Source organism: Leptosomus discolor, chromosome 16, assembly GCF_034619465.1.
Source record: "Leptosomus discolor isolate bLepDis1 chromosome 16, bLepDis1.hap2, whole genome shotgun sequence".
Classification (NCBI taxonomy): Eukaryota; Metazoa; Chordata; class Aves; order Leptosomiformes; family Leptosomidae; genus Leptosomus; species Leptosomus discolor.
The window spans coordinates 10,682,780-10,704,959 of record NC_141406.1 but is presented as its reverse complement, the minus strand read 5'-3'; the positions used below and the strand labels follow the sequence as shown (position 1 = coordinate 10,704,959).

General features: G+C 37.1%; 1 protein-coding gene across 2 annotated transcripts in view; it reads left to right on the top strand.

Moving 5' to 3' along the window:
- Positions 1-3,403: 3,403 nt before the first annotated feature.
- ADGRD1 (adhesion G protein-coupled receptor D1) overlaps positions 3,404-22,180 on the top strand; it is a 157,278-nt gene continuing 138,501 nt past the window's right edge. The window contains exons 1-7 of one of the 2 annotated variants that reach the window (XM_086474247.1): positions 3,404-3,529; positions 3,626-3,662; positions 7,802-7,885; positions 11,121-11,216; positions 14,183-14,305; positions 18,466-18,645; positions 19,852-20,106. In XM_086474247.1, coding sequence (XP_086330373.1) covers positions 3,461-3,529; positions 3,626-3,662; positions 7,802-7,885; positions 11,121-11,216; positions 14,183-14,305; positions 18,466-18,645; positions 19,852-20,106 — 844 coding nt within the window. In that variant the 5' untranslated portion in view covers positions 3,404-3,460. The remainder of the gene's footprint in view (positions 3,530-3,625; positions 3,663-7,801; positions 7,886-11,120; positions 11,217-14,182; positions 14,306-18,465; positions 18,646-19,851; positions 20,107-22,180) is intronic. The other variant, XM_086474248.1, reaches the window with a different exon arrangement.

The window sequence follows — 22,180 nt, the reverse complement described above, 5'->3', positions numbered from 1 at the left end:
TTTACATAGTTAGCAATAAAGACTTTTAACTTCTGGTTATTTTTCCTTTCCTGGTAAATGTCAGCTACTGCATTTGCTAATTTTCTGTTTCGATAATACGATCATCCCAAATGAGCATGAGGTGAAACAAAGTTAAGTTTTATTATTGCATGATAGGTCACACTTGCAGTCATTGTTGCAGCTGACATCAACATGTAATGATTGATCTTTCTTCTTTGTTAAACCTTTGTATTTTAAAAGCCCCGCCCCACCCCACAAAAAAAAAAAAAAAAAAAAAAAAAAAAAAAAAAAAAAAAAAAGGAGGGTGGAATCAGGGGTGGGGGGGAAGAGAAACCTGGGGCGTATCATTTCCCAGTGCTGTTCGAAGCCCTCTGACTGTTGCTACAGATCATCAGGTTTTCTGTTCTCTTTAGGAAACTCATTCTGCCTGTCAGCAAACATCTGAGCTGCAGAGCAGCCTCTCCCTGGCCTTTCTGCTGCTCTCTGCTTAAATGGGGCAGAAAATCTAGAGGCCTTTCACGGCCCCCCCCAGTACTGTAACACAGGGGTCATGGCTTTCTCCTTCCTTGCTCCCTGTAGCAGGGCCCCAGGGCAGCAGGGTGGGAGAGCTGTGCTGGGGAGAAGCCCCTCCAGTGGGCTTAGCAGGGGCTGCCCTGTTACCCAGCCCATGCAGACCTTTGTGCTCTTATTGACATGCTAGCACTTTAAATAAACATAATTTAATCTGCAGGTTCTTCAGGAGCAATCCACTGTAAATGTTTGTCTTCCGAGTGCTGGATCAGTTACCCTGGTTCGCACACAGGATGCCCAGTGCTGCCTCTGCCCTGCGGCCGGAGCAGTGTGACTTTTCAGATCAGGTTTCCAGAGGATCACAGGAATAAATCCAGAATTTGTTTCTGCAAATAATCTCCAATGTCTGCTTGCAATTTGCTGTTTCCACAAAAATTTTTGGCAGTGAACATGTTTGCTTGGATTCTCACAATTGTTTTGGTAAGCATATTCTTTCCCTTGACAGGCCCCTTTTGGCAAATATTTCAAATTCCTGACTTTCTCGTTTTATATTTTAGCTTTTTTGACGATTTTTAGCTGCAGCTCTCCACTGTTTGTAAGGGTGGCTCTACTTGTCAGTATGTGATGCAGATTTCCTAGGGTTTACACAGGGCTTCTTCCTTCAGGATATAGAGGAGTTTGTGGCTAACAGTAATAAGGGAAGGGGTCTAAAAAACCTAGAGGGAAATAAGCAAAAGTCAGACTGGTTATAACTAAGTGGCAAGCTAGGTTTTTGTAGGAACTGAAATTCAAAATTTTCAAAATTATTTTGTTGTAGGTCCTAAATCAGGATTACAAACAAAATACACATTTTATTTCAACACTGAACTTTTGTAATATTAAACTTTGGTAGCATTGAAGCATTCATGTAGCATGAATGTCTTCAGGTTTCCAAAATGAATTTTGATCTCTTCAGTCCTTGGACTCTGGAGTCCCATCTACTTGCCAGTCATCTGCATAGAGCTGCATACCACCAGAAGCTTTGGAAGTTCAGTACACATCTGGGGAGCCAGCTGGGTAAATCAGGGCCACAGCTACTACCAAACTTGCTGGGCTTCCAGCTGTATAGTCTCTATATAAAGCATCAGTGGAGAACTGTTTCATCCTAAAAGTTTTTATCAACTGTGGCCGAGTTTGGTGTGAAAGTTGTGATTGAGAAGTAGGCAAGGGATGATATACTGGAAGAACAGAGGTAAGAAAAGGAACGAGGCAAACGTAGGCTGATAAGGTACCTGAAGAGATGGGGCCAAGAGTCATGAAATGGGTGAGTGGGGAGGGAAGGATAACTAAAAATCAGATTAGTCACAGCACGGCAGTGTCACGCATGGAAACAGGAACACACAATCACTATTTATATAGATCAGTATCTTGTGTGTCCATTGATTTTTAGGCAGAGAATGTTTTGCTGCACGAGTACACCTGGGGCTGAAAATAAGATCTAATCTGTCGACATAAATTTCGGCAAAAGGTAAATAAAGTAATTTGAATTTTGCTGAGCTATTAGCATGGTCTGATTCTGATTTTTAGTTTCTAATCTTGCCCACATCATCTTTAGATAGCTTGTGTGAGGGTAAAGAAGGGCTTGATGTGGAAATGCAGAGGAGAGATGAACATGGATGGAAAGCCTATCAAATTTTGTTTAAAATATTACTCTTTCAGATTATTTCACTGAAAATAAAAAAGAACTTGTAGGGAACTGAAAACGAGATTTTACCACAGAGGAGCAGATTAAATTAAGAACCAGTTCTAGCTGTTGTTTTTCTTTTACATGTAAAATAATGGATAATATTTGTGACATAGTTCAGAGTGTAGTTGAGAGGCTCTTCTAAAAATAATTAAATGTATTTTTTTTTTGTTAAAAAAAAGGGAAGTGGTACCTACAGAAGTATTTTCCTAGTTCTTTTACTAATTTTGTTGTGCAGCTTTGAGTAAATCAGTGAAATGGCTAATGCCTCAGTTTCCCCTTCTCAATAGAGGCATAGTAAAATTAATCCCTCAGAGTGCCCCATGATTTAAATCAGTACTTTTTTAAAAGTCGTGCTCCTTTAGTCAGAAATACTATCTGTTATTTTAATAAATAGACCTTAGCTTTCCTTCAAAAATTTCTGTCCAAAACCTGTTTTACTTTTCTTAATTATGAATTACGAGCACTTGTCCTGGCTTGGATTCTTCTTTAAGTGTGCAGATTGCTAAGAGCAGTAATCTCTTTTATCTGTTTGCTGAAGCACATTGACTTGTTTCCACTTGTTCCTAGCTGGCTGGTGTTAGGACCCAGAAAAGAGACAGCAGCAACGTGATATAAATAGAGTACCAGAATGGGACAAAGTTTGAGAAGAAAGCATGACATCACTCAGACTTGCTCTCCACCCAAAAAGATCTGGGATGGAGGTGCAAACGTGAGCTGGACAAGCGAGGAGTTAGCAACTCTTTTCAGCTCAGTTCCTGAGGAAATAGTGAGAGTTATATGCCCTATGCGCTATAAGGAAGTACATTTTCTTGCTAGCAAAACTAAAACTGGCTTTAGATCTCTGACAACGTGAATGTAATTGAAAGGAAAAGAAAACCATAGGAAGAAAGTTGAAAACAAGATCTTTTCTTTTTGGCACTGATTGTAACAGAAATATTTGACTTCTTTCCATGGAACAGTACAACTTTCGGATTTGATGCACATTTCTTTTAATTTTCCTACAGTTGTGGTAATTTATTTATAGTTAAATGAAGAGATCAAAGTGTGAAGCAAACGAATACTACTTAAAGGGTCTGGAAGGATATTTTGCCATCATTGAAGGAACAGACTTTTTGAACCTGCATGGAAAATGTCCCTTTTAATACAAAAAATAGCAAAGGAAAACTTATGATTGAAATCTTACAGGAATTTGATTTCAGTTGTACTTTTAACCTTAAATAGACCATGGAGAATTTATTATCTCTGCTCTGTTGTCATTATTCTTTGCTGATTTTATTTCAGAACAAGTATCAGGTAATGTTCTGAATATGGTCAGTGTTGAGATATATTTGGATTCCTCTTAGCACATTTTGCCTCACTATGTCTCATTATGTAATGTTTTATGTGCAGGTGTATGGAAACTATTCCCAGCTACCTAAACACCCAGGTAAGGAATGTTCTATTTACATTTTATGACAATGTGCTTTGAATATTTATTTGCTTTTTCAGTGTGTTTTTCATTTTCTTAGTGGCTCTGCAGAAACTGTGATCTACGTTTAAGTGTCAGCTATGTATTAAAAATGTAATAAAGTCAAAAATATCAGGCTGTCCCAGTCATTTTAAATTCAGTAACCTACCTACTAAATATTCTGCAAAGAAATATATTTGGAGAAAAATGGCTTGTATTTGATATGTAGAAAAATCCTATATACACTGTTTGTTTCTTATTGCTTTCTTGGGCGTGAATTTCTGAATCAGACCTCTTCATAGAGTATTTTCTTTTTTTTTTTTTCCCCTCCATGTCTTAGTGTTCAGTATTTTCAGTTCAATGATTTATAGGTAGATATGCCTGCTTGTATACTTTGCAGTACTTTGGCCTGGCTTCAAGTCATCTACGCTCCTCCCAGCCTTCATGCTTAAGTTTAAATCCGTTAGAGAGCATATTGAGGATCTCTCATCTGTTTTCAATGTAGAAAAAACTTACTCAAAGCTTATTTGGGGTCTGTGTGTGTAGCTGCAGAATTCTTCTATTTATATAAATAGTTTAACCTCAAGCCTCATGGTGGTGTACAAGTACAATTTTACTGCTTTGCCAATTCATGTGTTGCTTTGTGCTTTTAAGTTTCAGCCTTATGTAATTATTTTCAAATAAAATACAGAGCAATGTGGAAAAGCCGTGTTTGCTATTGCAGTAGCTTCAGCCCAATTAGTTTCTTTTGTTCTGCCTTCTCTCAAAAACAAAGAAATGCAGTCTCATTTCCTATACATGAGGATCACTGGCTTCTAGCTGATGGAACAATAAGGGAGGAAAAAAAGCCTCCTGCAATAAGGGGGCAAGTTACACAACATTTATTGTGTAGTGCAGTCTGTGTGTGTGTAAGCATAACTGTGAGAGATGCTTTCTGGATTTGAACTAGGCTGTAAACAAGTCCTATGATTTTATTCTAGACACAGTGTAGTTACAGATTGAAAGGCTATTGCAAGTACAAGTTGAAATCAAGGCAACAGGTATTTGTTTTCAGCGGTCTTCTCAGGGCTGATTGGCTGGAGGTGGGGTAACAGCATGGCTTTATATAGTTGAGAACTGGAAGCTGGGAAAGTCACTGACATGCTGCGTAGCTCTAGACAATTTGCTTTGCTGTATATCTATTTCCCTTCCCATTTTTTTGCCCTTGTTCTCCCCAGCTTTCAAATGTGAACTCCTTAGAATATAACTTCTCCTTATGAGTTTGATGCCAATCATTGCAGTGCCTCTGTTGTGAAGCTGCTGTTGCTACTACTAAAATACTTGTGCCATGTTTTGATGCAGTTTTTTGGCATCAAGTAATTTTCTCCTGGGATTTTTCTTTTCTCTTTTTCTCTCTCTCTTTTTTTTTTTTTTTTTTTTCTTCTACCAGCTCTCTTAACTTTAATCCTCTTTCTTTCCCTGATACAAAAGGGAGATGTTAATGGGAGCAAGAGATATTTGCATATAAGCACACTGTGAAACAGCAGCGTGTTCTGTGCTCTGCAATATGGAACCGGTAGTTTGATCAAAGTCAAATAAAGGTGCATTAGCACAGGTAGCCTATGTGGATGCTCTTAATACCACTGAAATTTATAACTTTAATTTCTTTTGCAGAAGCCAGAGTACATTTTTTTTAAGACAGAACTAAGCACATAGCCAGATTTAGCTCATGTAAATGCGAAAAACCTTGTGCCTATATCCCATTTCCTCAGTGTGCTCTGCCACACTCGGCTTAATTGAGTTTGGGTTGTCTGGAATTTTCAGATTGGGTTTTGCGTGTGCTTATTCTGTGTCATTAGCCATTAGCAGTTGTGTCTTTTCCTGTATCTTCCACATATTCAGAGGAAATGTATAGCCATAGAATCTCATCCATTTCTCTAAAGACATCCCCGTCTATTTGTGCTCATGCTCCCTCTCTGTGGGAAAACATCTGACAACTGTAAACATTTCTAGTTAGTTAGGCCAATAAGGGATCCTGGTTGTTTGTGAGTTAGATATCCTTTATTCATGTCTAGAATAAAATCATAGGACTTGTTTACAGCCTAGTTCAAATCCAGACAGCATCTCTCACAGTTATGCTTACACACACACAGACTGCACTACAGTTGAGGTTGGGAGCAAGTCTAAGTAGTTCATGTATCCTGACAAGATGCAGCACTTCTTTTGTTCTGTGCTCTCGGATCTACAATTGGTTCTTGTGATGTTTTAGCAATTTCATCAGCTTTGCATTCTTATTAAAAACGTCTTAGGTCCTCCCTGTGTCACAGCTCTGAAACTATACCATGAGGATGGAAGACATTCAACTGATTTCCACTTTGTGGGCTAGGCAAATTAAGGAGGCAAATAAAATTGTTGCACCTTCATATCCACGACAAAGAAATCCTGTTTGTATCCAGGATGTTAAAATGATAGAATAATTATCAAATAGACAAGCTGTTTTGATCTCAAGACTGAAGAAAGCTGTGGGATAGACTGTGAATGTGAAAGGACACTGCTTGTGATTTGTTTTAATTTGCCCATGAGTGTGGGGAGCTTTTGTATGGCGTATGAGAACTGACATGGTTTTTAACAAACTTATCTCTAGCAGCTGCACACCTCAAGTTCTTCAAAGACTACTTGGGCATAAAAAATGATTGTAGGGTGAAGAACTACAGATATGGTGTAATATAAATATATGCTCTCCCTGTCACTGTTGTCCGTTGTGTCATTTCCCCCCTCACACCCCCCAAAGAAAAGATTAACTCAAACTAATAGGATGATATGCCATGATGGTGAACTGAACAGTTTCTCATTTACAGTCACAGTAAAATTTCTACATATCTGTATCAAACTTCTGAAACTTTCTTAGATATGGGAGTTTATAAATTTATTTCTGGTTAAATTAATTATTTTGAGAATAAAGGATTTCTTGATGCTAACGAGGTAATAAGAAGTTACAATTCATGTTTTCTTTCATTATTAGTGCTCTACCCTTAAAATAGAATTGTTATCTTAAGACCAAATTTGATTGTTCTGGGCAGCCTGCTTCTGGTCAGGTTTGAGTAGTCACATTCCCTGAAATCTGTTCAAGCTCATCAATTAGACTGTGCAGATAAATCTGCTGATGGAAACCATCGGATGTTTTGCTTTTGTCAGCTTGTCCACCTGTTGCTAAGGAAGACATTCAGGAAAATAGAATGTTCTCATCAGCCACAAGGAGTTGTTCTGATTTAGGTGTAGCAGAGAAGGTTCTGAAGCATTAGCTATACGGGGAGGAGTGAACTCTTTTCCATATGTTGCTAAATATTCTGGAACCCCTGCTCTTGAGGAACATCAAATTCCTTCTGTTAAAGGAAGTTCTGCTATATAACTGTTAGGATGAGAGTTATCTGGAGAAATCAGGAAGGCTAGACTGCAGCAACAACTGTGCAGGCACCTATCTCTCATCCACTTTGCAGCTCCTTCACCACTGAATAGCTCTTTAATATGTCTGACTAGAGTCTCTCCGTAGAAGACCAAAGGTGAAAAAATGCTTGGATTAATATAATCTAAAGGTGTTGCACTGGTTTTCCAGTGGGTCTTGGAGAGGGGGTAAGATTCCTGAGAACTCCCTAGCATCTTCTCCTACTCCCTTGAACTGCAGAGAGGTGAGCTACCTATGGAGGAGGCAGGAGCAGAAGTACTATGCTACAGAGGCTAAACATTCCCTTGTGCATTCCCCTCCCGGTCCTTTGTACTATGCACCGTGTGTTTAAAATCTTGATAAAATCTTGAAATTACTCTTGAATGACTCTTCAGCTCTTAGTTCAGTGAATGCTGGCTGATACACTAGCAGAGATTTTTATTTTAATTGCACTTAAAATGTGTAACAATCAGTTGAGTTTAAAACCCAAGTTTTCTGCAGCGATCAGTCAGATATATGGTTTTAATCTGCTCTGCCGTTTTGATTTGTGATGTCACTTATGTGCTGTACTTGATTTACGTAAAATATCTTGTTTTACTTAACCTATTGACCTCGTTTATTTTCTCTTCTGCGAAGACTTGTTACACTCCTTGTTGGTCCTTACTTTAATAAGCTTTTCATCTGTGTTTCTTGAAAGGGTTCAAAGTTCTCGCATCAGCTTCCCATTATTGGCCATTGGAAGATGTGGATGGAATTCATGAGTTTCTGGATACGAATGGAGGTAGACAAAGGATTTTTTGGCAATGGCAATAACATAAGTATTTGTGGCAGTCTGTAAGTAGAAAAGGAGCAGGAGAAATGAAAGGGGTTAACTTTTATACCACAGCAGTCAAGAATTTTTTTCAGTTGTTTTTGCAGTGCTCTGATGTCCAAATGATATTGTATTTGTGAACTGATTTTTATAGAGTACTCAGAGGTTTTATGAGCTGTCTATGCATTGTTAAGGTTATAAAGAGAAAAGGTTTATGATCCAAAGAGTCATTGAAATCACATTGTTATTAGTTGGTTTGGTACATGCATAACATGCACTAATACACTCAGTGACCGAGATCTCTGGCAGTGAAGATGCTTGCTTCTTTTTCCTTTTTGTAAGGAGTTAAATGCCCAAATTCTTCACGTGCTTTTGAAATTGCATGTAATATCTATAGAAAGAGAAGTATAAGCTCTTATCTGAATATTTCTCACTCCTTTTTATCCAGTTTTGGGTGTTTCCTGAAAAGCAGTATTGCAGCATTAGTTCAAATTCTTTTTCCAATCGAGCAAAATCAAGAGAGGTTTGGTGAGGCAAAACTCTCACTGATCTGAAAGAGTCAGTTTCCAGGACTGCAAGATCCCAGAGGGAATGGTATTTACAGGCAGTCAGGTTGGATTCAGCAGTTTTCTAGTTCTGATGTTTCTCATCAGGACCAAAAAGGGTGGTGGGGCCTTCCTGGGGATGTGCAGGTGAGGTGATTAATGGAGCCTCAACCAAACCGCTATATCCCATTGCAGCATTATGGGCTTGCAGGGCCATTCCTTTTAGATGAAATTTTCGGCTATGCTCTGCCTCCTTCTGAGACTCAAACGTCCCTTAGTAATTTTCACACGAACTGTTTTTTTTCTCTTCTGCTGGGCTGATGTATATTCCCCAGTATTTCTCACACTACTGCTGACCACCTTGGCAGTTGAGCTAAACAGTTCTGTACTAGTGCGAGGGGTAGCTGCTATGTTACTAGTGGTGACTGTAATATCTTTGCCCAGAAAAATCACTGCAGAAGATTAAATCAGGAGTTAGAGACCTTTACAACCTTGCATGAAAAAATGGTAGAAGTGCAAAGTTATTGCTATTTATTACACAAGAATGACAAAATCAATCTTTGTTCCTAGATGGGGAAAAAGATCCAATAAATATCTAAAACCTTTTATTCCAGAGGTGCTCAAGTATTTTAAGCTTAAACTTTGACCCATCTTTCTGCAAAGCTTCTTAAAGGAATGAAATTGGCTGACCAGAAATAAATCTGGGCAATATTCTCCTCCTGTTAGAGGCTGATGGCAGCATTCCTATTGACTTCAATAGTATCACAATTTGGCTTACAAAAAGTTACCGTATGAGTTTTCTAACAGTGTGTTAAAGTAATTTTCTAACACTGGACTTCAAGTCAGTTCAAGAAGAGTAAAGCGCTCCATATCTACCACTGTTTTGGTATTCGTGTTACAATGAAGTTGTTTTGAAAGTCCTTGAGAGCAATATCTGAAATACAGCTCTTGGGAAAATGACAACTGATGTTAGGTTGTTTTTCAAATTATGTTAAATTACATTATTTCAGCAAAATTCAGAAATCTTTTCGGTAGTATCTTGGAAGAGATAAAGCAGAACATATAAAGTTCCTGATCCTACAAATCTTCACTTACAGGGATGGGGCCGGCTCACATGAGCAATCCCCTTTGACTCTTATTATGACATTGTGCTAAATAACTTTATAAATGGGCCAGCTGCATGACTTTGCTGAAAAAAGTTTGGAGGACTTTGTCTCACTATTATTTGCAGAGGATGCCAGTAGCCAAAATTCTTTTTCTCTGCAGTGCAATTTTGACAATGTTGAATTCTTTCCTTAATGTTGTAGTGGATAGTTCAAATTCTTCTCAGTTGCTTATATTGTGTCTTATAATACACAGATATTATTTCAACTGCCTCCAGTAGAGGTTTCATTTATCTATCTGATATGTGATATACAAGAAAAGTTTTCTTTGCTGTTGTAATCTAAAGCAGGTGACAATTTGCTTGTTTTTGATACCATTCTGATTACACAACTCTTCTGTTTATTGCTAGTCTTTCTTGTTTTTCCACTCATCGTATCATGCAATTATTTTCATTCCATGTTTCTCCTCTTATATCCTTGAAGCATCATAATCTGTCCGTCATGTTAATCCATTTTATTTGTTGAAGTCATTGTGTGTGAAGCCAGATTTATATCTCTCAATGCATTTGTGTTGTGAGAGCGTGTCAGCAAATTACTTTTTTTGGTTATCTCAGCAGTAGAAGAAACTGAAGGGAAACAATCAAAATATAGCAAATAAAAAAGATGTGGCCATGATAGGTTCTTCATCTGACCCCTGTTTTCCCTGCATTTTTCTCTTGAGGTTTTTGTGTGCTTTTTTTTAATAGCATTTGCCTTTCACTTCTGTGAGCTGAGTTGGTCTAAATCCCAAATCAATGTGTCTCTATTTGCTTTCATGAGCTTTCCATCAAGCTCTATTTGCCTGCCCAGGGTAAATAATCACAGTGCGCAAGATACTGTTCAATTATCAAAACAAGAAAAAAAAAGATAATAAAATTTTATTGTCAGATATAAAGAAGTTGCATTTTTTCTTATGTTCAGATGAAATGTCTTGTATTTTAATTTGTACCTCTTATCTGTTCACTGCTTACAGCTGAGGAGAGGCTGGCACTATCTTTACACCTCCCTTTGCGTGTTTATACACATTGATAAGATCCCTGAGCCCTCTCTTCTCCAAGCTGAGCACCCCCAGCATTCTCAGCCTTTTGCTGGACTTGCTCCAGTATGTCCATGTCTCTCCTGTACTGGGGAGCCCAGAACTGGACTTGAGTTTCACATAGCTTTTGCACCAGTATAATGATTTTTATTACAATTACAGAGTTCCTTACCAGCACGATTACATTTCAGAGCCCTTCACTGCAGTTGTATATTCTTTTTATATTTTTTTCTTCTCAGTTACTGTAGGGAAAAAAAACCACCTTGTTTTAGTGATACTGCACTTACTTAGGTAGGTAAAGAATGTTACATTCACATGCATACAAGTCCTTGGGAGAAGTGGTTGTATGATAATTTTAAAGGCCACTGACCAACATCTGTGATTTGTGCTATGTTGAGAGATATGAATTGGTCAATTCATTACTGATTGTGTTTATTCATTGTTTTGCTTATTTGCTTATTTTCTTTTGTTGTTCCACCCAGCTCTAAGAATCCACAACTTCACTGTGCTTCCTTCCCATAACTCTACCTTTGTATATACCAATGACTCTGCCTACTCTAACTTCTCTGCAACTGTAGGTGAGGATTTACATATTTTTTGTTCTGCATTTGTCAAGCTTGGATGGTTCTTTTAACGTTGGCTTCAAAGTTAACACTGAGTTTTGGTTCAAGTGGTCACATGGTAAAGGTCTATTTATACTTGCATTGACATATACTATTGAAAAAGCACTCCTGCAACGATACCTGAATTACTCTGAAATACTGGGAGAAGCGTCTCCATGCGAAGCAACCCATTGCAAGAGGGGCCCCAGTGGTCCTCCAAAACCTCAAATATTTGTATTAAGCTTAAAAGAAACAGAGATGACATTTCAGAGGCACATATAAGAACAAAAAGGTTTGGTTTTTTTCTTGTCCTTCAAGGTTAAGATGAAAAAGAAGCCATTTGTTTTTCACCATTTCAGAGTAATTTTTAAAAGACACGTTAAGAAAGACAAATGCAAGAAAATTTGCAAAGCCTGAAGGTAATATCTTGTCGATCATGACATCTTTGATTAACATTTAAAAAAGAAAAGAAAAGGCAAGCAAAAATCTGCATATATATATATATATATATATATATGTCCTCTTAATGATTTTTTTTTTTTAACTTCAACACACCAGAAAATAAACGGAAGAACAGACAATGACAACTCTCTAGGCAGAAGCCTGACAGATTGGAAACTGGTTATATCTACACCAACATAAGCTTAAAATAATTTCATTTAAGTCACTAGGTTTTTATGCTTATGTACGTGCAATTGAAATATGACCTCTTGTCCACTTTACAATCAGGTATTAACTCACATTTAGTTGTTGAAAAGTCTGACTTAAGGAGAAGGATGGAAATGGTAGAACTGTCATTTGGGCAGCTCAGCTACTAGGAGGTTTATATTAGAATACTAAAACTGCTATTTTTCTACTCTTTAACAGTAAAAGTATGCTGGCAAATGTGAACTCTATTAATAATGAACTTCAAATGACCCTAATTCCTTTCAGTCCATTCTTATCTGCTTTATAGGCCATTTGCATAGTTCTCACATAATAAGATACATTTAATATGAACATTAAAAAGAGTGACATCAATGGCAAAGGAAATGCTATGGAAACAAAAATGCATTACCGTATGGGATTTATTCTGGCTAGATTAACGTAGAATTTAAGTAACTCAAGAAGAACTTGGAAATGTTTGCTTCACTCCATAATACATGCTCAAATTTTAAAGAGAACTTTAAACTGTCAGAGGCAGAACTTGATGACTTCTTCCTCCAAGGGAGGGGAAGATGCCCCAAACCAGCATTATTTGGGTTGAGATTTCAAATTAACTAAGAAAACATTTGAACATACATTCACTGAGGTCTATGCCATGCTTTTGCTGTTTCCTTGGGTGGTGTTATCCTACAGATGGCCAGCACTGTGACTGCTGTCCTCGTGCCTGATGGTTGGCCAGACGTTTGAAATGAGATGCCCTTTTGCCAATGTCCGCATTGCATAAAGGGATGCACCATCTTGAAGCAGTGACAACAGTATTTGTGATTGTCACTTGAGATAGATGGTCTGTCGCTAACACTGACTGTGCATCTTTGGCTTGATTTGTGTTGTGCTCTGCTGTGCAAAAGGCTTCTGTTAAGTCAGGTAGATATACAGTGATAAATACAGAAAAAAGTCCCTTACATTCCCACCCTTCATGCATTTTAGACCATTTGTGTGCCTTCCTCATTTCCCCTAATGATCTCATTAAATTTTCAAACATCAAGCAAGCACTTAGCCAGCAATTTCTGCACCTCAGAGCAGAAAACAACTGTATTCTCATTGCTGGTGTTTCCCTTGGAGCAACACTTCTCCTAAAGTTTTGTTCCAAAGAAATTATAGAGAAGGGTCTTAAACTCAAGGTCTGAATCTTCACGATCCTTGCAGAAGTGCCGTCACAAACAATGTTAATAACGTTAAAGTCCAAACTGAACAGTTATGTTCTGTCTGCTCGGAGGTAGGTGATAGAATATTCTGTGTTCTGTGGAGTGCAGGCTTTTTAACATAGCACAGTTTTTTGATTGTGATTTCCTGTTGTCTTAATTGCTAAAATTAGTCTCTCTTTTTATCTTGGGACAAATGAGATGAACTTCCCATCATCATCTATCAGCTGGACTCTCAGACCTTCGTGAGGTTTTCTATAGTACACGAGTGTCATTGTTTTTTAGTATAAGAAGACTCATGTGCTTTAGCTAGTAGGACATGAACAAACAGTGCTTTTCTTTAGGAGGGAACACAAGAAAATCACAGTAAAATCACAAGACAATTAGCTGTTATCATTGTTAGACAAAGAAATAACCTTTCCAAATGACAATCATGCCCTATCAAAGGGTGTCTGAAAACGATATATATTTCTGCCTTTTGAATATAATTTGTCAAGTATATTTCATGGAATTATTTTTTTTAATGAAAAGTGGCTTTTGATCACAAATTTTCCCTTTCAAAACGTAAAAAACCCCACCCTATTCTGTTTCATTTTTGATTGAGTAGAGAATTTCTTCACTAACTGAGCTTAACAGTAAGACAGAAATACCTCTGTGGTGTGCCTGGTATTCAGAACTCTGGAAAGTGTAAGGTTTATTCAGATTACTTTGATATAAAAATTTTTGGGTGTATGGGTTCTGTCAAGTAGTCTTAGTTAATCAGGAATCTGAGTGATGGATATGAGTATAATTTCTACGAACTTGAAATGAATGAGTTATCTGTATGGTTCTTAAAAAAAAAAAAAAAAAAACCAAACCCAAAAAAACCTAAAGAAAACCCCAAACCAACAAAAAAACCAACCAACAAACAACCAGCAAATACCCACCGAACTCAAACAAAAACTAAAAGAAAAACAGCAACAACAAAAAACCCAACAAAAGAAAACCTGTAGTTAGGACAAGATAAATATATGAGGTGGATGAATTTGTTAAAATCATGTTTCCAGAAAGTTTTGATTTATATAAATGTTAAACTGTATTTTATTTTTCCTTCAGACATTGTAGAAGGAATGGTGAACAAAGGAATTTATGTCACTGAAAAGAGAGGAGTTACCCTTCTCTTCTTTGGAAACTACCGAAATTCTTGCATTAGTAATCCAGAAGTTTGTGGACCTGAAGGTTAGTAAATTCATTAGTTACTATTTACTTTTCTTTTGCTGTCAGATATGTAATTCAATAATCATTGTTCCCTTCCTTGTTGGAATGGACTCTCCAAAATTCTAGATTGACACTTTTCTTTACTGACTTTTAAAACAATTGAGTGTTGATTGCTGAAAATTTAGTCTTTTCTAACTGCAATTGAAATTAGGACCGATCACCAACTGCTCAGAACAATGATCTACAGTATAATTAATTCAAACAAAACCAGAAATAAGCGTACAGTGCCCAAAATCTTGTCTGTGGCACCAAGATTAATTCCTACAAGAACTTCAGTTTGATGACAAAGAAGTTGTCCTACAATTTTCAAATATTTCTCTTTCCTTTCTTCTTGGGCTAGGGTCACAAAATGACAGGTGGAAATTGGTTTGACATGTTGATTACAGAAGATGATTAAAACTGTATATGACTGTGAAACCAAACATACAAGTGGTCACCAGCATAAAACGTTCACTAGAGATTTAAAATTCAGTAGAAATGGAAAGATTAATGGAAAACGGTGGCTGCAGCAGTCCCTAAGCTTAAGCAGTATTGTTAACATTGAATTTCCTTGTTTTTATTGATTTAGGCTGTTCTTCAAATGGGTAGCATTACTTGAAATAAGATATTTTTTTTTTTGAGCTGCTAAAGCAAGAGCTGTGTATGAACTTTTTAAGAAAATAGGAGAAACTCGAGAGAGCAGATAGTACACCGCTAATACCTGTATTCAGTATTAGAAAAAGTCCTACTGTAGGTATGTTTTCTGATACATGCTGTATCTTTTCATACTTTTTTTTTCATACCACTGGGAAATAAAAATCATCAGCAAGTCATATTATTTCTACAGCTATAGTGAAACATAATAATCAGAATAAATTATATTTATAGTACCAGATCACTCCCATTACCTCACAAAAAATATCAAGAAAAACATAAACCACTGAAATGTTTCACAGATAAAATGTGAAGAGAAGAAGTCACATAAACAATAAATACTAAATCACTGTAGCAGGTACAAAAAAAAAAGAGGAAAAAAGCCAACACCCCTCTATCTAAAGAGAGTGTCTTTACTTTTGACCAATTCAAATAATACCTGTGACAATGATAAGATGGAACTTTATTCAAGCCTACTATTGCTTAAAAATCACTTTTTTGTTTGTTGGTTGCATTTGTGTGAAACTGGTGTTAAGTACACTTCAGCAGGGAATGCTTTCTGAAATGATCTTGGGATGTTTTCAGATGAAATATTACAACCTATGAAACAAAAATCCCAGTATTTTTTCTGAGGCTAAATTTAATAAAACTTCGGAACCCTTATTTTTGACTTGAGAAAAAACAGTTCTTCTTGTTTTTAAATGTTGAAACATTCTTCCCCTGCCTGCCTTCTTTCTCAAGTAATTTTTAAACAATGGTTTTCTGTAAGCAGTTCTGGACTTATTAAAGTAGCATTTTTCAGTCAAAAGAAACATTTGTGAAAGATGCAAGAGAATGTTCTCTTAATCATTAGTTTGAGCACACTAGGAGAATTTTGATTTAGTCAACATATGTGAAGTTGAAATTAGGAAAAAAATGTAAAAAGCAGGTGTGTGCACAACATAGCATTTCATAACGCTGTGTGTTTTTTATGTGCCTTATTTCTTATTTTCAATTTCGGCATTTTGTGAACCAAAATGCACATAAAGAGGACTTAGATCCACAGTTTTCTCGTGACTGCAGGGTGATCAGTAGCTACAGGGTAGTCCAATAGGACAGACAGTCAAAGATGGGAGAAATCAGCTCCACTGAAGACATGCTGTATAACTTAGTTTCTCTGTCTAGATCATTTAAACTTTGTCTCTCAGCCTGTAAAGAAGGACTAACAGCCCTTCCATTCCTCTCAGAAGTGTGGTGAAGTGCTGGAAAAAGATTGCGAGACACAGAGAGAGGAATCACTTTGATAGCAGTAATAGATTAACATGGTCAGCCTTGGTGGCCCTTTCACTAGGGTGGTGAAAGATGGTGTGCAGATACAGGGGAAACACATGGCTTTCTGGAGAGAGGGTTGGATCAGTGTTTCAACCTGTTACTGGTGTGGAGAAGAAGCTGAAATATGAACTCAGGCTTATTTGCTGATAAAGGTGTTGCAGCAAGCTTACAACAGACCTCTGTTTCTTCAGTTGGGAGTTCACAGCATTTATAGCTTGAAACCCATATCCACCAAGATCTAGCAAACTGAGGTAGGTGATGTTCATACACTGATTGATTTCTAGGAGGCAAATGATGATTGATTAGCATTTCCATGGTGGTTATTTTATCATTTATAGAGCATTTAGGGAATGGTATGTAGATCATGTAAACTGACGTGTGCTGTCACGATGATAAACAGATCAGTTAGACAGGAAGATACTACGTAGGTAAATGATTTATTCTGCAATAATATATTTTTTATCTTTTCTGCTAAGTTAATGTGACAAAAAAAGAAAGTGAAATATAAAGAATTATGTCCCAGACGTACTAGGAGGGAATGTCTCTGATGATTGTAGTGAGCAGTCTGAGGCTTTTCCATCTTTAATCTCAAAATTATGAAACATCTAAAAAGAAAAAAATCTATGGTTTTAACAAGATATGTACATAATAGTTTGAGGGCTTCATTAACTTGTGCTGGGCTATCTGGTAGCAAATTGGCAAAGTTCATACTGCTTGGGGGGCCTGCAGAACTGCTAACTATAAAATCATCCAGACAGATATTTTGACTACATGTCAAAAGAGCACAGTCAGCAGGTTAAGGCAAGTGATTATTCCCCTCTGTTCAGTGCTCATGAGAGCATATCTGAAGTACTATGTCCCATTTTTGTCCCATGATACAAAAGAGATGCTGACAAGCCAGAGTGAGTCCAGCAGATTGTCACTATGACATGGGAGGTGAGGCTGAGGCTTTTCCTTATGCCATGAAGAAATGAGAATGCTAAGGGCTGTCTCTGACTACCTGGTGGGTGCTTATAGAAACAGATGGAGCTAAACAATCTTTGGAGATGCACAACAAAAATGTGACAGGCCACACGGGCACACTGTAGCACAGGAAATGCTGATTAGATTTAAGGAGAAAAGTTTCTTGTCAATGTGGGTGGCCAAGCTTTGCACAGAGAGACTGTGGAATCTGCATCCATGGTGACATTAAAATCTCAGCTGAGCCCTGAGCAACCAGATCTAGCTCCAAAATTTGCCCTGCTTTGAGCAAGAAGTTCGTTGCCAACATAATTCATTATGATTCTTTGTGGCATAACCTCTTCCACTTCCTTACTTATGTGCAGTCTGAAGAGCTCTTCAATTTTACAATAGAATAGTAAAATTTACTGTGAATTGAACAGGATTATTTGTGGACAAAGTTAATGATACCTGCATTTTGGGAAGAATTATTTGGTTTTTGTGGAGGTGGGGACATCAGAAGTTTGATTGTGGCTCTGCATATGTTGTTATCCCTTTCTTTTGAATTGGTTCTTTGCTTTCAGCAATTACTGGAGCACCGAAGTGTGAAAACACAGGTGATAACATGCTTAGAAGAATTGAAGTGTAATTAGCAATGAATGCTACTCAATAAGCATGGGCATACTGGCAGCCAGTTAGTGTATCAGTAGCTTGGAAGCAGTCAATGTACTATTTCCAGCTTTGGCTTTTGGTGAACATCAAATGAAGATGTAGATGCTGGTGGAGGATATGGAGATGTAAGAGCAACTTGTGTTTTGAAATAAGCAAAGAACACAGGAAGAAAAGGGAATCATCACAGGAGGGTAAGAAGAATAAGGAGACCGGAGAGATAAGGCAAAGGGAATGGAAGCATGAATATATAAGAAAAAAAGACTTCTGGTTACTTTTAGTGCTCAAAGAACTTTTAGTTTTAGCTGATAGAAGCTACTGAGGAAGTAACAGTTACTACTATATCCTGGATATGCACATGTGATGTGAAACTAAGGAAGAGATGTTTATTTGGTTTAAACTGTTAGAGCATTGTTGATTTTAAAAATGCTGTCTTTGTTTATGCTAGCAGACGATCTGTCCTGAAAAGCATTCCCACTCTCTGTATTCTACAGTATTGGAAATTTTTAATTGCACTTGTTTGTTTGGGGTTTTTTTTGTTAAAATCTCCTCTCATTTGTTTTCATCAGGAGTAACATTTTCCTTTTTCTGGAAGACTCAAGACCGGCAGGCTAAGTTTCTCCCTGCCTCTGGTGGACAAGTAGTTTCCAATGGCTTCAAAATCTGTTCAAACGAAGGGGAAGGCTCAGTGGAACTTTACTCCCGTGGGAATGCAATGATGAAGTGGAAAGCAAGCTTTAGCCCTCCAGGTAAAGTTTATAATATTTTTTAATTATTTTTTTGGTTATATTTTACTTTATTCTTGCAGAGAGATGTAGTGGTAAGACAGTGACTTCAGGAAAGAGAAGTAGATATATAAAATAGCTACAGAGCTCTGTGTGTAAGAATTCTTTTGATGTGGGGAAAGATAAAATACAAATGGAAAAAACAGTGATATTGTATTATAGAACATTTGACATTCAGTTACACTCCTTGGACCCAACTTTCACTTGCTTCTGAAGTGGAATTCTTATTGGCCTCAATAGATTAATGAGTGCTTAGACAGACATATGAGTGAAGAATGCAGGTTAAATCCTGACAGTTCTCAGTATGTTCTAAAACTGGATACCTGTTCTGCCCTCTACTGCTTCCTGAATTGAGACTTTATTTTGTAACTCTCCAACTGGATGTTTAGTGCTTTGGTCATTTTGTTATCTGTTGACTGTCAAGTTTTGTATGCCACAGCGTAGTATTAATAAACATTTTGGTATATCACGTATCTTACCACTTCTATCTAAACTGTTTATTGTTGGGGAGTGGTATTATCTAGTGACTGGAACAAATTCTGGTCTTCTAGTAATGCCAGTGACAACCATTAAATCTTTTCTTGCCTTAATTTGACTACCTGTACATTGGTAAAATAGGACTTTCTCACCTCGTTAGTAGCGGAGTTTTATAAAGCTTAATAAATTAGTTTAGAAATCTTATTTTAAACGAAAAGCTGCTAAACGGTTAGAATAATCCACATTTGTGGATTATCTAATCCAAGTGAAAATTAATATTACGTTTTCAGCCTCTCGGATATATCAAAGAAACTGTGGCAACTTTTAATTGGTCTATTTATTCTATTGTTCTCCTGTTCTTGCAGTCTTTATGCAGTTCTTGCTGAACTGAGTTTTGAGACAGCATTGAAGAGACCTCATGTCTTGGCCAATAATACTTAGCAAGTGTAATTTATGAAACTGCAGTGAGCCCAAGTAAGAGTTCAGACAAAAGCTAACGGGCATTCTGCCAAAGTATGGTCTTCCCCGTGGGGGTAAAGATTAATATACATGACATCAGCATTCCATAACTCACTCTTAGCACTTCCTATACAGCCCTATAGCATTGCACAAGTCAGCAAAAGTGTACTGAACAGGAAAGACTCTAAATGGAATTGATTCATGGATTTTGCTGTGACTTTTAATGTTTTGCAGGTCCTTATTGGACTCATATTCTTTTTACTTGGAAATCAAGAGAAGGACTGAAAGTCTATGTCAATGGAACTCTAAACACAACTGATCCAGATGGGAAAGTTTTCTATGATTATGGAGACCCCAATGCGAATCTACTGACTGGGACAGAGGGGGCTCAAACTAAGTGCTATGTGAATGGGGCATTTGATGAATTCGTTATATGGGAAAGGGCACTCACCCCCAATGAAATTGAGCAGTACTTTACAGCTGCTGTTGGTGAGTATATGCCCTGTTGTCATAATTCATCCATAAAGATGCTAACTTAAAAATGGTTACTGTGTAGGATTTGTGTTCGTTTTACACCTTTCAGCTATTGAATGTAATTTTTAGAGGCAGAAAAAGTCTGGTATGACCGTCACCAAAACTCTCAGCTGTCTTTGGGTGTGCAGTCTTTTCATCCTGGGTTCTAGCTCCCTAAAAATATAAAAAAAATTACCAAGACCTGAAGTATCTAGCCATTTTTAGATCCCCTAGGATCAAGAGAAAAGGAGCAATAATTAAACTTGAGGTAGAACAGTGTTAACAAAGACTGACTCCAGATTTCTAACTTGCATTCTGGTTGTTGTGTAGCTTAGAGCCAAGTCACTCAGTGTGTTTCAGCAGATGTGGATAATAATGGTTATCTCTCCAGTTCCTGGAAAGATAAGACTTATTAACTCATATATGCTTGTGAACTGAAAAGAAAGATATCGGCTGAAATGTAATATGAAAAGCAAAAAAAGACTTAGAAGAGTGGCCAGCAAACCCTGACAGTCGTTCTATGGGTCTTTATAATAAAATTTTCACTACAAGAAAGGCTGTTGCTATTAAGTGCTTGTGTGTGAATAGCAATTAGAAAACATCCATCTTGGGAATAAAGCTATGGGGCATCTGTAAGATTCGACTTTGCTGGCTGTTTCCCTGCTTTCATTTATTTTTACTAGGTTACCGAGAGCTAAAACAGTTACACCCATAACTCTTGTGCTTTTAAACACATGGGAACCATTTTCACAGCAGAAACTCTGAATAACACAGAACTTCTGACATGTGCCTGGAAAAGAGAATGAATGTGTTTGACTTCCAGGTTTGATTATAGCAGTCAAATATATACAAAATATATTTTATCAAAAAGAAAATATAAACTAGTTTATGTAGAATCGAAGTCACTGAAAAAAAAAACCCTCCATCTGGTATGTAGTGAAGCATTCTATTTTCTTTCCCGCACAAATAATTGTGCTCAACTTTTTTAAAACCTTTTTCTTTAAAAAAGTGACTCCTATGAAAGTCTTCCAAAATTCTGATTGAGAGAGATTTGATACAGGAAACAGTTTTAAAATCTTTTTTAAAAAAAAAATTAACTATAATGTTTTGGTCATGTTGGAAAAAAAATGCTTCTGCATTTGGCTGTTGTATCTTTCGCAACAATCTAGGCTTACTATAACACTATCCTACTCAAAGTGACCATAAATCACATTCTTTGATTTAGTGTAACTCAAGAAGAATGCTATGTTGCTAAGCTCAAGAGCAGTAGATTTTCAAATTGACCTGATCCATCTCTATGTGTGCCCTGTTTCACTGTCAGAGAAGTATGGCTTATATAAATACAAAGAGAACGCCTTTTTTTTTTTTTTTTTAACCCCTTGAATTCCTGTGAACTCGCAGCAACCATCTCCTGAAGCCCTCCACTCTAACAAACACTCAAGGCATCATGGAAATCTCTTTCCATGAATGCAAATCCTGTTCAGGACTTAAGTTTCTATTTCTTTCCTCTATACTTCAGTTTGCAAAGAGTATTCCTGGGGCTCAGTGTACCTAGTTAGTGGCCATTAATGCTTGTAGCTAGCTTTTGATACACTGCAAAAGAGTTTGGCTCTAGCATTCTGCTGAAGTTTACGTTTTGAGAGTCGTACAGAATTTTGCCTGTATCCTACCTTTCAATCCCTGCTGATTTTTAGACGATGGTATAGCAAACTCCTTCATTTATACATTGAGATGTTCATGCTGTGAGTTTGTGGAAATTTGCATGACATTAGGTCTGTGGTTTTTTTTCTTAAACCCCTAGTTCATGGGTTTTCAGGGTCATCTGGAACAATCACTTTTCTGTAAAAAATAAATTTCTAGCCTCTTAATTGAAAGTGAATCTTGATATGTATTTTCTAGGGGCTAAGGAATTAAACTATAAAGGGATGCCAGGTATATATATATTTTTGTAAGTGTGAAGAATTTCAAACCAATATTTTAAAGCACTCCGGTGATTTGGAGCACTTGAGAAATGTGGAGCGTTGAATTTTTTGCTTTTTCCTTCAAAGCA